A 14,756-nucleotide genomic window follows, 5' to 3' on the forward strand; every position below is an offset into this window, starting at 1 on the left:
CGCAGCCACCGCCGGGACCGCTCCCGCTCGCGCTCCGCTAGCCGCCACCGCAGCGCCTGGAACAGGTAGTGACGGCCGGCCCAGCTCCGCGACCCCTGGAGCTTGGCGGTCTGGAGCCTCGATCCTCGTGGTGACCTGCGTGCGGCCCAGTGACCGGGAGGCAGGCTCTATCGACAGCGCACTCTGGACCCAGGGTCTCTTCCCCCGGGAGGCAACACGGACACTTCCGCCTCGGAAGCGTGGCGGTCACTCTTTTTGCTTTAGACTTCCTTTCCGATTTTCGGACCCGATAGCTTTGATGTCACTGGCCGTGTGTGAAGTCGAGCCCACCTGGCAGACAGACCTGCGTGGTCATTCCACGCACTGCCTCTCCCGGGACCATGCGTACTGGGCACAGGGCGGGCGGCTCCAGCATCACCGAAGGCGCTGAAAACTCACCCCAAAAATTCTTTCCCTGGTTTAATTTTCATTTTTAAATCTTAACTGATTGAAACGCACAGTTTGGGTGGAAGACGGCATACTCCTTTACAATCAACCATTCAGACGTGTCCAGCCTGTCCCCTGGTCCCGGGGACATGGTGTAGGGCGCTCCGTACCTTCCCAAACGCGTAAATTCCAGTAAGTTAGGGTTGACAAAAAGGGTGTCATGAGCTTTGGTTTCTAATAAAGATTAGTGTGTGTGGTTATTTTCAAAGAAGCCGTTTTTGTTGCTAAGTTATTTTTAACCTGGGATGTTTCCAACAGATTTCAGGCTGCAAACTCGTTACATTTTATAATCGTTAGCTTCTCAGAAAAAAAAAAAAACAAAAAACAAAAAAACACGCGAAGCTCAGGAATATTTACAAACAGTGGTAACTTCGCCATTAGGGAAGAGTGTGTCTACTCCAGTTTGCATTTTTATGGTGAAATAAAACCTTTTTCCAATGAACCCAGGCTTTGTGTGTTTACACTTTTTGGAATGTGTGTTTTATGTTGTGTGTGGGTTGTGCTACTATTGTGTCACACATGCCACCAGTGGGTGGATTTAAGGAACATACGTTCTCTCAGTTTACTGTTACGTGCTGTGGAGTCGGTTCCGGCTCATAGCGGCCTTGTCTGTACGGTTTCCAAGGAGCAGTGGGTGGCTTTGAACTGCTGACCTTGCGTTTTGGAGTCACTCCAGCACCATACCAAGACTTCCTCTCACAGACTGTTGGTGTGCCATTAAATCTAATTCCACCCCGGCACCCTTGTATCAGGTTTCTGGGGACCTTGTTTAAATAAATGGACCTTGAGACCTTGCCGGATTCATAAGTACCTTCAAGTCTCTTGACTCATAAATCACCCTGTGGAGGTTTTTCCAAGGAGCAGCTGGTGTGTTTGAACTGCCGACCTGGGGGCTCACAGTTCAGTGCTTGTCCTACACCAGAACTCCTTTCGCAGATGAGTCTAGAAGCCCACATTAGGGGCACCAGCCCACAAGAAGTTTCTGGCTCTGAGCTCTGGAGGAAATTCCTTTTTTCAGCTCTGTTCCCAGTCCCTTGGAGCTCTCCAGTGGATCTCTAACCCCATGTCTCTTTTCTTCTCTGTCATAAAATGAAACAACCTAGTGTCCATTAGAGTCAGTTCTGACCCATAGACACCCTGTGTACGGTTTCCAAAGTGCCTCTGGTGAGCTTGAATCGTCAACCTCGTGGTTCAAACCGGTTTTTCAGTACATAGCATTAACCCACCGCGCCACACCAGACTCCATTAACGGATGATAGGAACACACGATGTAGAGTTCATCCACTAAAAATGCAGGATGATTCAGACATCAGAAAGGAAAACCCGGTGTCTGTCAGGAGAAGACAGATATACACAGTGGTGTCCAATAAAAAGATGGTGTGTGCCGTACTTATTCAATCGGAATGCTGAGCAAATCATCTCAGAAGCTGGATTCTGTGAAGAAGAACATGGCATCAGGATTGGAGGAAGATGACACAACCTTGCTTGCTGAAAGCGTAGAGAACTTAAAATACTAACGAACATCAAAGAGCACACAGTCTTTGGTATGGGCTCAACTTCTATATAAAGACAGGGCTCGCCAAGGCACCAATACATGACATCGTGATAAACGGAGAAAAGACTGAAGTTACCAAAGACTGGTGTGCTCGGCTCAACCATCAACACTGAACGGAAGCAGCAGTCAAAAATCAAACAACGCATTGCGTTAGGCAGATCTCATGCACAAGTCGTCTTTCAAGGGTTGAAGAGCAAAGATGTCAGTTTGAGGTCTAAGGTGTCCCTGACCCAAACCAGAGTCTTTGCAATAACCCTCAGAGGTATGTGAAAGCTAGGTAGTGAATAAGAAACCTCAGAAGAATTGATGCATTTGAATTAGGGTCTCGGAGAAGGATTTTGAAAGTACTGTGGACTGTCAGAACAACACACTAATCTGTGTTGGAATATTTCAAGCCAGAATGCACCTTAGAAGTCAGGATGACTAGACTTCATCTCTCATACTTTGGACATACTGTCAGGCGGGACCAGTCCTGAAGGACGCCCTGCTTGGTAAAGTGCAGGGTCAGCTAACAGGAGAAAGACCCCCAACGAAATGGATTGGTACAGTAGCAACAGCCGTGGGCTCCGGACTGGGCGGTGTTTTCGCCTGTTGTGTTTAAAGGTCACTACGTGTGGGTTCCAACATCAGGGCGCCTAACAATATTAGCCATCAGAAAGGATGGACATCTAAGATGATATATGAACACCGTGTGGGCCATTCTGTACAATGGAATATTACTTGGGCATGAAAAAGGAACAAAGTTAGTGACCTCTAACAGATGATGGATTTACACACAAGGTCCATCCATTCCATGGAATATTTTGTTAAGTGTCACCGAGTCGGTTCCAACTCATACCTACCCTGGATAGCGTTTCCAAGGAGTGGCTGGTGAGTTTGAACCGCCAACCTTGTGGTTCTAACCAGCCTTATGGTTCCGTGTTTCATTCCACAGTGCCACAGCAGGCCTCCCAGTGGACCCCTGTTGTTGTTATTAAATGCCGTTGAGTTGATTCTGACCCATGGCGACCCTGTATAGTGTTTCCGAGGAATGGCTGGTGAGCTTGAACAGCCGACCTTGAGGTTCAAACTGACTTTGCAGTCCAGAGCATTAACCCACAGTGCCAAATCAGGAGAAAGTAACCCAATTTCCAACAACCCGAAGATAGATAAATACATGGTCCATCCATATAACAGAGTATTAGCCATCCAAGGGACCAACCCAAGTGCCCATCAACAGATGCTGTGTGAACACAAGTTGACCATTCCACACAATGGAGTATTATATTCAGTCATCAAAAAGAACCCAACTGTCCATTAATAGGTGATAGATGTATGCAATGTGGTCCATCCACACAATGATATGTTAGTCATAAAACAATCAAATCAAGTGTGCATCAATAAATGATGGGACACACAACGTGGCCTGTCGCCACAATGGAATATTAATCACCCATTAAAAGAAGGAACCCAGGTGTCCATCCACAGATGATGGAGACACACAGTATGGTCCATGCATACAGGGATGTATTAATTACCCATTAAGAGAAAGCAACCCAGATGTCCATCCACAGACGATGCAGACACACAATGTGGTCCATCCACACAGCGGAGTATTAGTCATGGAAAAGAAACAACCCAGGTGTCCATCCACAGATGATGGAGACACACAGTATGGTCCATGCATACAAGGACGTATTAATTACCCATTAAGAGAAAGCAACCCAGATGTCCATCCACAGACGATGCAGACACACAATGTGGTCCATCCACACAGCGGAGTATTAGTCATGGAAAAGAAACAACCCAGGTGTCCATCCACACAAGATGGAGACACACAGTGTGGTCCATCCACACAATGGAGTATTACTCAGTCATGAAAAAGGAATAACCCAAGTGTCCATCCACAGATGATGGCTACACACAGTGTGGTCCATGCACACAGTGGAGCATTACTCAGTCATAGAGAGGAATGAAGTCCCGATGCCCGCCACCCCATGGGTCAGTCTTGAGAGCACCCTACAGGGTGAAATAAATCCATCACAAAAGGACCCACTATCTGATCCCAGCGTCTATGGAATCTCCAGGCAGAACCATGGGCAACTTGGTTCCTTTGAGCTTACTTGGGGCTGGTGTGTGTGTGTGTGTGCGCGCGTGTGAGGGATTCAAGATGACGGTTTTCATCGCCCCTCCCCACTGGAAGGCTGGAGTCCCCCTCTCCGTGTTGAACGCACACTGAGGCTCCCCCACCCACGGACAGTTCTGTGCTTGGCTTTGTCTCCACACACTCAGGGTGCAGTTCTGAAGGTGAACTTGGAATTAGGCCTCTGAAATGCCTTGTGTTATCAGTGCCTGAGGTCCTCCGCTGACACACATGGTTGGCCCTAAAGTCATCTCAACATCACAGAGCACTGTTCGTGCATGGGTAAACACTCAGCTGCCAACAGAAAGGTCGACGTTTCCACCCCATCCAGCGGAACGCTCTGGCAGTCTGCTTCCGTAAGGGGGAGCAGACGGGGCACGTGGAGGCTGCCCGGTAGCATCTCCCCGAGTTGGAAGGAGCAATGGGCCAGGGGCATTCCACCAGCTTGTGCGATAGCACTGGGGACAAGTTTGGACTGTCGGGAGAATGACCAGAATGTAACCCCAGCACAAGCTGTTAGGAAAATGGTGCCTACAGACTGGGTCGGTGCACGCGGTCCCACACCTTCCACTTGGTAACAAGGCATCGTCATAAAGCAAAGCTTGAGTCACTGAGGTCTGCCTGAAAATACTCGTCCAAGCCTTGTCCTCAGCTGCTGATACTCTGGGTTTCCATTGCATCAGTGTGTTCCGGGCCCTGCTCAAAGCTCAGTCTCATCCCTGAAGTAATCGTCTTAACTGCAGATTCCTGAGAAATCCTGGGGTAGCTGCAAATCTGGCTTGATCTCCTCAAGTAAACACGCATTACCCCAAAGGCTCCCCCAAGGGGCTGCTTCTGATTGCGTGTCCTCTGTATCTCTCTCCGGGGACCCGGCTTACACTACCCCCTGCATGGCACCTCAACTGTTAGAGCCCTCGAGTCCAGCCTGCCTTCCACGTCCCCACGTGTGTCAGAGCACAAATGATGTAGCGGATGATCTCGTCTGCTCACCTGAACTTAATTCATAATAAGAAGTTGAATAAAAACAGTGTTCAAGAGCAAAGATATCAGTTTGAGGACTGAGGTGTAGCTGACCCAAACCGGGGAATATTTTCAGTCTCCTCATATGCACGCAAAAGTTGGACAATGAATAAAGAAGACTGTATGAGAAGGATGTATTGAAATGACCATGGACTGCCCAAAGAACAAACAAATCTGTCTCGGATAAAGCATGGTGAGGCTTGTCCCTCATACCTCGGACCTACCGTCAGAAAGGACCCGTCCCTGGAGAAGGACATCACGCTTGGTAAAGCCATGGTGGGGTTTCTCAAGTCTGTTCCTGCTCATGGCGGCCCTGTGTATGTCTTTATAGAAGCAGTAAGCCTCATCTTTCTTCCGCAGACCTGCTGGAGGATTCGAACTGCTGCCCATGAGGTTAGCAGCTCAACGAGTAACCCACTATGCTACGAGGGCTCCTGGAGGGTCAGCAGAAGAGAGGAAGATCGCCCCCTCCCCCCCATGTACATACACAAGGAGATGGTTTGACACCGTGGGCTGGAACATCATTGTGAGGATGACTCAGGACCAAGCGGAGTTTCAGTCTATTATCCACAGGGCTACTGTGAGTCAGAACCGACTCAATGACACCTAACACCAACGGTATAGGGGCAAAAGCGTTACTTAGGAAATCCACCCCTTCTTTCCAGGGTTTTCTCGGCAATCATCAGCGTCTTACGTGTATCTAAGGTTAGATGACGCTGAGACTCTTCCCAGTCAGCCTGCTCCAACTGTAACTCAGCATTCCTGTTGTTATGTGTCGTGAAGTCGGTTCTGACTCATAGTGACCCTGTACAGGGTTTCTGAGGCTGTAAATCTTTATGGGAGGAGAAAGCCTCATCTTTCTCCCGCGGAACAGCTGGTAGTTTCGAACTGCCGACCTTAAGGTTCGCAGCCCGATTGTTAAAGTGCCAACTAGTTGACATAAGTGAGATGTTCCAAGTTGGTCAATATTTATAATGAAGGAAAATTTTTTAAGGAAAAAAAAGAAAGTAGAAATGAAAGATAGCCAGGCCTTTCTTCTTCAGCACCTCTGGGTATATCCAAGCCACCAAGCTTTTGGTTCGCAGCCGAGCACTTCATCGTTTGTATCATCCAGGTACTCGTAACCGCAGTTGCCCTGGAGAGTGGATTCTGAGTCAACGTGTCTCAGAGTAGAACCGTGCTCCCCACGTGATTTTTACCACTGCAGATCACCAGGCCTTTCTTTCGCCGCACTGCTGAGTGGGTTAGCCAGCAAACTCCTGGCGATGTGGTGTTGAAAGTTCACGCTGGGGACGCTCTTCCCTTCTCTCCTAAACAAGAAGTCCGTCTGCCGAAACAGGCAGGTGTGAGGAGCTTCCTGCCCCAGCGTCCCAAGCTCCAGCTGGAGCCCCACTGGATCTGCCATCAGACATGGCAGGACAGAGCAGGGGTGGGGGGTGGAGAGGGGCCAACAGGGCTAGGTGACAGCAGTAGCCACTGAGAGGCAGCGAGATGGGACCCTGGGTCAGTGGTCTCAGTTCTGGTGGTATGGTGGGGGTTGGTAGGGGTGAGAGTGAGGAGCGACAGAGAAGGGTTAGATGGGAGGAAGGGGAGATGAGTAATCAATAAAAGACCAGAGAAGGAGATGAGGAGGAAGACGGAGAGGAAGGTTAGGAGACCCCCAAAGGAAGAAACAAGGCTGTGTTTTAAGAAGCGCAGCCAGAGGCTCCTTAGAATCCAGGATGGGCTGACTCTGTCTCTCATGCTGTGCACATGTGGTCAGAAGGGACCAGTCCCTGGAGAAGGACATACTGCTTGGTAAAGTGGAGAATCAGCGACAAAGAGGAAGGCCCCCCAACAACATGGATTGGCGGAGCGGCAGCAACTTAGGACAGGTTGTGTTTCAGTCTGCCGAGCATTCGAAACCAACTCAACAATCCTGAAAGCAAAAAGAGACCCCCTCATAGAGATTTTGCAGGCCCCCTGAGCTGTGAAACTTGGCTCATCCCTTTGTCCCCCAGCCGAATACATAAAATGATGAGTCCATGTGCTGAGAATTGCAGCTGACCACTAACCCAACAGTTGGAGGTTCAAACCCAACAGCCACTCCAGGGGGAAAGATGCGGCAGCTTGCCGTCACTACGAGTCAGAACCGGCTCGATGGCGGGGCTGTTTTCATGGTAGACAGACAGATGGGTGTTTGCGCTGAGCTATTTGAAGACTGATGTCATTCGGGCCAAGAGGGTTGGGGGGATGATGGGAAAGCCAGATTGTGTCCAGGAGGATTGCAGCCTTTGTAATAAGGCTAATGGAACATTCTGGAACAGCCTGCTTTAGGGCTCATGCTGGGTCACACTTCTGAGCAGCTGGCGGACACCCAGCCTGGGAACAAGGAGGCCCAGGAAGAGTCCAGAGCAGCTGAAGGCCAGAGCAGCCGGTAGCGTCCACCTGCTACGACGAGATGGATTCTGCAGAGGACGGAGCTTTCCACCTTCTAAATCAGCACTGCAACGGCTTCATGGTCTCCCAGGTAAGGGGCTGGGGCTGCAGCCTGCACGGGCAGGACCACTGGTCACTGGTCACTCCGGGGCTCAACGCTGCCTGAGGACAGACTGGAGCTACGGTAGTGGGTCATCACCATGGGCCTGGTCTCAGGATGGGAACTTTATTCCAATCACTAGTTTGTTGTTGCTGGGAACATATATGCAGAGAACACACATCCACTCAGCTGTTCCCACCTGTCCTGTTTGAGGACGCTGAGAGAATTCTGAATAGGGTCCTCAACCACTGATTTAAAGACGACTTTGGTGTCTGTTGAGAATCCCCTCAGCAGAGTTGGCATCTTGTCTCTGTCCAGTTCAGTGACATTGATTATATACGAGATGGTGTGTGTTGTTTTATTTACTGCTTTAAAAATGTATTTTGTGGTTGCTAGTGAGCATCAAATGTACCCGGCGAAGCACAACCCATTCCGTGGTTTCTTACCGCACACAACTCACTAACAGGGATGAAATTCTTGGAGCTGGACAGCCGTTCTTACGTACTGACCCCATGTTCTGAGCTGTCCCTTTCTCTTTGATTAAATTGTTGTCGGGTTCTTTTGTGTCACTGCTAACTCATGGTGACCCTTTGGCGGGAGCGGGGAACCTTTATTTCTGCCAACATTTATAACTCCCTGCTCGCAGAGCTACCTGTGGAAACGTTCGAGATGGACTTGCGGTTGTCAATCTGATCCCAAAGAGAGACGGGACAAGAGCACACTGCTCAAGACAGGAAGTCTTTGCTACTTAAACTAAGCTGTGCTTTAAAAAAATATAGATATCATTTGTTTTGTTGTTGAGCTATACAGCGCTTAAGGAGTTCTGGTAGCGTAGTGGTTACGAGTCGGGCTGTGAACCTCAGGGTCAGCAGTTCCAAACTACCAGCTGTTCCATGGGAGGAAGATGAGGCTTTCTGCTTTGTAAAGATTTACGGCCTCAGAAACCGTATAGAGGGTCACTATGAGTCGGAACCAACTCCACGGCACATAACCACCACAGCTCCACAGCAGGACACACTTGGGGGAACATACTCAATCCCAAAAGGAGCGTTGTGACATCTGTAAGCGGGTCTGAAATGACCGGAAGGTTGAAGAAGTCTAGGGTCTGTCCGTGGAGACTTGGATACTAAGGGCTGTCCCCCAGTGTGGGTCCCTGGGGTCCGAGGGTCGTGACTTGGTTTCCCTGTCGTCCCGAGGTCCTCTTCGCTGCCTGTGAGTTGGGTGTGTTCGACATCCTCGCCGAGGCCCCGGAGCCCCTGGGCTCGGCCGTGGTGGCCACACGCCTGGGCACCAGCCACCGTGGGACGGAGCTTCTCTTAGACGCCTGTGTCTCCCTGGAACTGCTGACCCTGGACACCAGGGGAGGGGGAGGTAAGGGGGCGCTGCCCTGGGAGGGGGATTACAAATGGCTGTCCCTAAAGAAACCTCAAACACCACTGCCATCGAGTGATCCCGACTCACAGCCAGCGGCCCTGTAGGACAGAGTAGAACTACCCCATGGGGTTTCCGAGACCGTCCCCACTGCAGACTTACTTTTTAAAAAATCAAATTGGTGTTGTTGGGTTCTTTCAAGTCAATTTCAACTCATGCTGGCCCTATGGCAGGGGTGGGGAACCTTGTTTTCTATAACGCCCTTCGCGGGCCATGCAAAATGACCCGCTTAAACACGAGGCTGCTGTATTTGATGAAACAGTTAACTCAGCCCTCGGGCCACGACTGGAACGCAGGTTCCTTAGCAGGGTCAGACCCAGTGATTTCGAGGGCCTTCTATGGACTCCTGGTGAGGGGCTGTAGGGTCACCACTGGACTGCGAAACACAAGGCCAACGCCTCAGACCACCAGCATTTCCTGGAAACATCTGCAGGGGTCTCTGTGGTTGGACTACAACATACACCCACGGGCTGATGTCTCCCACCCCTGCCAGCCCTATAGGATAGAGTACAACTGCCCCATAGGGTTTCCAAAACTGTAAACCTTTATGCGTGCAGACAGCCTTTATCTTGTTCTCCTCGAAGTCCGTGGTGGATTTGAACTGCCGACCTTCCGATGAGCAGCCAAGCGCTTCACCATGGTTCCACTGAGTTTCTCCCGTTCCAAGGCTGTTAGCCGTTATGAGAATGCATTGGTCTTCAGTACTAAGACCGGCTGTCTCTGTGGACTGTGTCCATGGGAAATGGGAGGAGTTTGTTGTTTTTTATTTAAATGTCCATTTTTGACCAAAATTTAGAACTGTCCATCCTATTTGGATCACCCAAATCACTTCGGCGTCAGGGGTCTCCTCTGCTTCTCATGCCTGCCCTGAGGTTTCCCTGGTGGAACCCACAGGTGTGTGGCTAGGTGGCTCCTTCGGTGAACACCCTACTCGGGGGAGAGCCGAGTTCAAGTCTAACCCCTTTTCCCCCTTGTGTTTCTGTCCTCAGCTCGCTATGGGAACACAGAGCTCTCCAGAACCTTCCTCACCAGGACCAGCCCCAAGTCCCAGCTGAACATGCTCTTCTATCTGGCCACCACCACCTACCAGTGTTGGGCTCACCTGGCCAACGCCGTGAGGTGGGCGCTTGGCAGCATACACACATCCCATGGTATTCTGGGGCTCCCAAACCCACTGGGGCAGAGCGATTCAGGCTCACGGCCTTTCTATAGGACACAGCCTCTAAAGTTCCACAGCTGTGTATCTGTATGGAGCTCTGCTAGCATAGTGGTTACGAATCGGGCTGCTAACCTCAAGGTCGGCAGTTCGAAACTCCCAGCTGTTCCGCGGGAGAAAGATGAGGCTTTCTGCTCCCGTGAAGATTTACAGCCTCGGAAACCCTGATCACTATGAGTTGCACCCTACTCCACACGGTATTTAACAACAAAATATGAACATATGTGGCAGACAGCCACATGTTTCTCCCAAGGAACGGCTGATGGGCTGTTTCGGTTAGCAGCCCAGTGTATTACGGTTAGCAGCCCAGTGTATTAACCACAGCGCAACCAAAACACATCCAAATCCACTGTTACCAAGGCAACCCTGAGTGGTCGCAGCTTTGCACGCCCCCTGGAGGAGCACTCTTGCCTTAAGGTAGATTTGAACCGCAACGTTGGTGGTTGAAAAGCCGCCATTTGCTCCTCGGGTCGCTGTGAGTCGGGATGGACTCGACGTCCAGCAGAGCTGAGACAGCTAAATGTCTAGGTTTCGGATTGTTGTTAAGTGCCGTCGATCCCATAGAGCTCCTGCATAGGGTTTCCCAGGAGCGATGGGTGAGTTTGAACCGCCGACGCTGCGGTCCAGCGCTCACCCTGCAGCGCCATGACAGATTTGCATCAGCACCCGCGTATTTCACCGCGTCCAACACCCCGACTCGGCAGCTGACAAGAAGGGATGATTATTAATATGATTATGAATACTGTTGTTGTTGTTGTTTGTGTCATCGAGTCCACCCTATGGGACCCCACAGAACTGCTCCACTCTATCCGCTAAGGTCACTGTGAGTCGGAACCCGCTCCACAGAAAAGGTTTTGGCGCTTAAAGGAACCCTGGTAGTGCAGTGCTTAAAGCGCCCACTGCAAACCACAAGATCAGTGGTTCAAACCTATCAGCAGCTGCTCGGGAGACAGATGTGCGCCTCGGAAACCCTATGAGGCTGTTGTACCCTGTCCTGTAGGATCGCTGCAGGTGTGGGAACCGGATTTGTATGTATTGGCACCCCACACTGGGGCTTCCCAAGGCGCGCACGCGTACTGTGAGATTCACGCCCCACACTGGGCTGTACAAGGCGCGCACGCGTACTGAGAGAATCGCGCCCCACACTGGGCTGTACAAGGCGCGCACGCGTACTGAGAGAATCGCGCCCCACACGGGTTGCACAAGGCGCGCACGCGTACTGAGTGAATCGCGCCCCACACTGGGCTGCACGAGACGCGCACGCGTACTGAGACAATCACAGGTTCTAACCACAGCCCGTCTCCCTTCCCAGGGAAGGGAAAAACCAGTACACGAAGGCGTTCGGCGTCCATTCCGAAGGGCTCTTCTCAGCCATCTACAGGTGAGGCCCTGGTCCCCACTTCAGGGCGTCTGTGTTTAAAATCCACATGGAGGGGCCAACCCAGGGCCCTCGGCTCCTACTCCCAGCAACCCCGTGTGTGGGCGAGACCTGTGCTCGTGGGGTTTACCCTGGCCGATTGTCAGAGGAGACTGCCAGGCGTTTGTTCCTAGTCTTAGTCTGGAAGCTCCACAAAAAGCTATTCAGCACCAAGGCCACGCAGTTTCCACGGACAGGCGGGAGGGGCCAAGCATGAGGCGCATGACCAGGACTTGAACCCGGGTCTCCCGTGTGAAGAATGAGGATTCTACCGTTGAGCCACAACTGCCTCCCCCAACAGACTAGATTCCAGTCACATCCCGCCCTCATGATGTGACAAGCAAAATGGCAGCAGGAATTGACAAGTGACCCCGGGGGGAAGCAGGGGGCACAGCCATCCCCAGATGAGAACTACCACCATAGATAGACAGACAGATGCATAGACTGAAGATGATAGATGGGTGGATAGATAGAGAGACACAGGCATAGACGATACATACACAGATGTATAATGTATGTAAAACTTACATATATAGATAATAGATGCATAGATGTATGTATGTACCTATGCATGAGCAGTTACACACATGATAGATACACAGATGTATGTATATCTGTGTATGAACAGTTACATACATAGATGATACAGAGGTGTATGTATGTATGAACAGTTACATACATAGATGATAGATACACAGATGTGTGTATGTATGTGTGAACAGTTACATATATAGACAATAGATACACAGATGTATGTATATCTGTGTATGAACAGTTACATACATAGATGATACACAGGTGTATGTATGTATGAACAGTTACATATATAGATGATAGATACACAGATGTGTGTATGTACCTATGCATGAACAGTTACATATATAGACAATAGATACATAGATATATGTATGAATGTATGAACAATTACATAAATAAACGTTAGATACTGATGTATGTATGTATCTACCTTGTACTAACGGTCACATACATAGACGATAGATACACAGATGTATGTATGTAAAACAGTTACATAGACGATAGATACACAGATGTATGTATGTACCTATGTATGAACAGTTACTACATATATAGACGATAAGATACACAATGTATGTACGTATCTATGTATGAACAGTTACAAACATAGATGATACACAGATGTATATATGTATGTATGTATGAACCATTACATACATAAACAATACACAAAGGTATGTATGTATCTATGTGTGAACAGTTACATACATAGACGATACATACATAGATGTATGTATGTCTCTATATAGTTTCATATGTACATACATAGATGTATGTATATATATGTATAAACTGTTGCATACATAGATGATACATACATTGATTATAGATAAATGATAGATGACAGGTAGGTAGCTAAGATAGATTATACATACATACATACATACATACATACATACATACATACGTACATACATACATACATGTGATAGATGAGAGAGACATATAGATCTCAGCAGGTGAAGAGATGACTGCTGTATAGGATGACGGTGGATGGACAGACAGATCATAGATAAATATAGTTACATGGTGGAGTTCCAGTGTGGTGCTGTGGGTTAGTGTGCTGGACTGCAAAGTTGGTTTGAACCGCAAGGTCGGTGGTTCAAGCTCACCAGCTGCTCCCCGGAAACCTTACATATAGGGTCGCTATGGGTCGGAACCAACTCAACGACACTTCACAACAACAAAAATAGATATATGGTAGATAAATATATAATAGGTAAGTGGATTGATGGTAGATGGATGGATGGATAGATGATAGGCAGACGATAGGTAGATACAGATTGGTGATGGATGCATGAATGGATGGATGGATGGATGTATGGAAGTCAGACATAGGTGGATACAGATTGATGATGGATGGATGATGGCTAGATGACAGGTAGATACATAGATTGGTGATGGATGGAAGGATGCGAGGATGGATGGATGGATGGTAGGCAGATGACACATAAGTACACAGATTGGTGCTGGGTGGAGGGATAGATGGCAGGTAGATGGACAGATGGATGGCTGATTAATACCTAGATAGATAGATGGACTGAAACCAACACTAAACCACTTGCCATGACTTGACCCTGACTCACGGCGACCATGTGTGTGAGTTGGGGGGTGATTTTCTGGAAGTAGGTTGCCAGGTCTTTCTTCTGATGCACCCTTTCTTCTGAGAGGTGGACTTGAACCCCCATCCTTTCAATGTGGTCAAGTGTCCTCACCGTTTGCACCACCAGTGGCTCCAGAGAAGGACCCATTCCCAGCACACCAGGGTCCCCCTGAGCAGGGAGAGTCTGGGGGGCTCTGGGACTCCCCATGCGGGTCAACATCATGGCATGGTGGCCTGTACCCTGCCTCACCAAGGGGAGATGTGTCGGGAGAGTGTGTGGTACCCGAGTACTCACTGTGGGTGACATGCAGGCGCCCTGCGGACCTCACCAAGATTTCCTCTAGGTCTGAGACGGAATGTCAGCAGTTCATGCTGGGCCTGCAGGAGGTCTGGAGCGTCCACGGGGGAGCTGTGATGGCCGCCTTTGACCTATCAACCTTCCCTGTCATCTGCGACCTCGGAGGTGAGCCTCACCCCAGAGCGGGGCCACACACACTGTCTGCTCTCCACTCGGCATGGACTCACAGGGACCCATGCACAGCACCTGCACACTGCCCACCCTGCACCCAACACATGCTTACTGGCCATTCTGACCACTGGGCCCAACAGGCTTTTATTGTTGTTGTTAAGTGCCATCGAATCAACTCCGACTGAACCAACCCCATGTACAACGTTACACAACACTGCCTGACCCTGTGACATCCTCTCTACCCGTCCGTCTAATAGAGGGACTTCCACTTTTTCCTGGACCTCCACTACCTAGAATGATGTCCTAGAGGAACTGAGAACCCTGTGAAGCACAGTTCTACTCTGACACACAGGGGCACCATGAGTGGGATCTACTTATGAAA

General features: G+C 49.6%; 2 protein-coding genes across 4 annotated transcripts in view; both read left to right on the top strand.

The window, feature by feature from the left end:
* Window positions 1–430, top strand: part of AKAP17A (A kinase (PRKA) anchor protein 17A) — a 7,966-nt gene extending 7,536 nt beyond the window's left edge. Inside the window, exon 5 of the mRNA XM_006876268.1 lies at window positions 6–430. Within this exon, the coding sequence (XP_006876330.1) occupies window positions 6–430 (425 nt within the window). The remainder of the gene's footprint in view (window positions 1–5) is intronic.
* A 7,193-nt stretch (window positions 431–7,623) lies between these two features.
* The window catches only part of ASMT (acetylserotonin O-methyltransferase), a 12,099-nt gene continuing 4,966 nt past the window's right edge, over window positions 7,624–14,756 (top strand). For 2 of the 3 annotated variants that reach the window (XM_006876255.1, XM_006876256.1), the window contains exons 1-5: window positions 7,624–7,692; window positions 8,898–9,072; window positions 10,122–10,251; window positions 11,661–11,729; window positions 14,250–14,368. In XM_006876255.1, coding sequence (XP_006876317.1) covers window positions 7,624–7,692; window positions 8,898–9,072; window positions 10,122–10,251; window positions 11,661–11,729; window positions 14,250–14,368 — 562 coding nt within the window. Of the gene's footprint in view, window positions 7,693–8,897; window positions 9,073–10,121; window positions 10,252–11,660; window positions 11,730–14,249; window positions 14,373–14,756 lie in introns of all 3 variants that reach the window. The other variant, XM_006876254.1, reaches the window with a different exon arrangement.

This window comes from Chrysochloris asiatica, unplaced genomic scaffold, assembly GCF_000296735.1.
Source record: "Chrysochloris asiatica unplaced genomic scaffold, ChrAsi1.0 scaffold00372, whole genome shotgun sequence".
NCBI lineage: Eukaryota > Metazoa > Chordata > Mammalia > Afrosoricida > Chrysochloridae > Chrysochloris > Chrysochloris asiatica.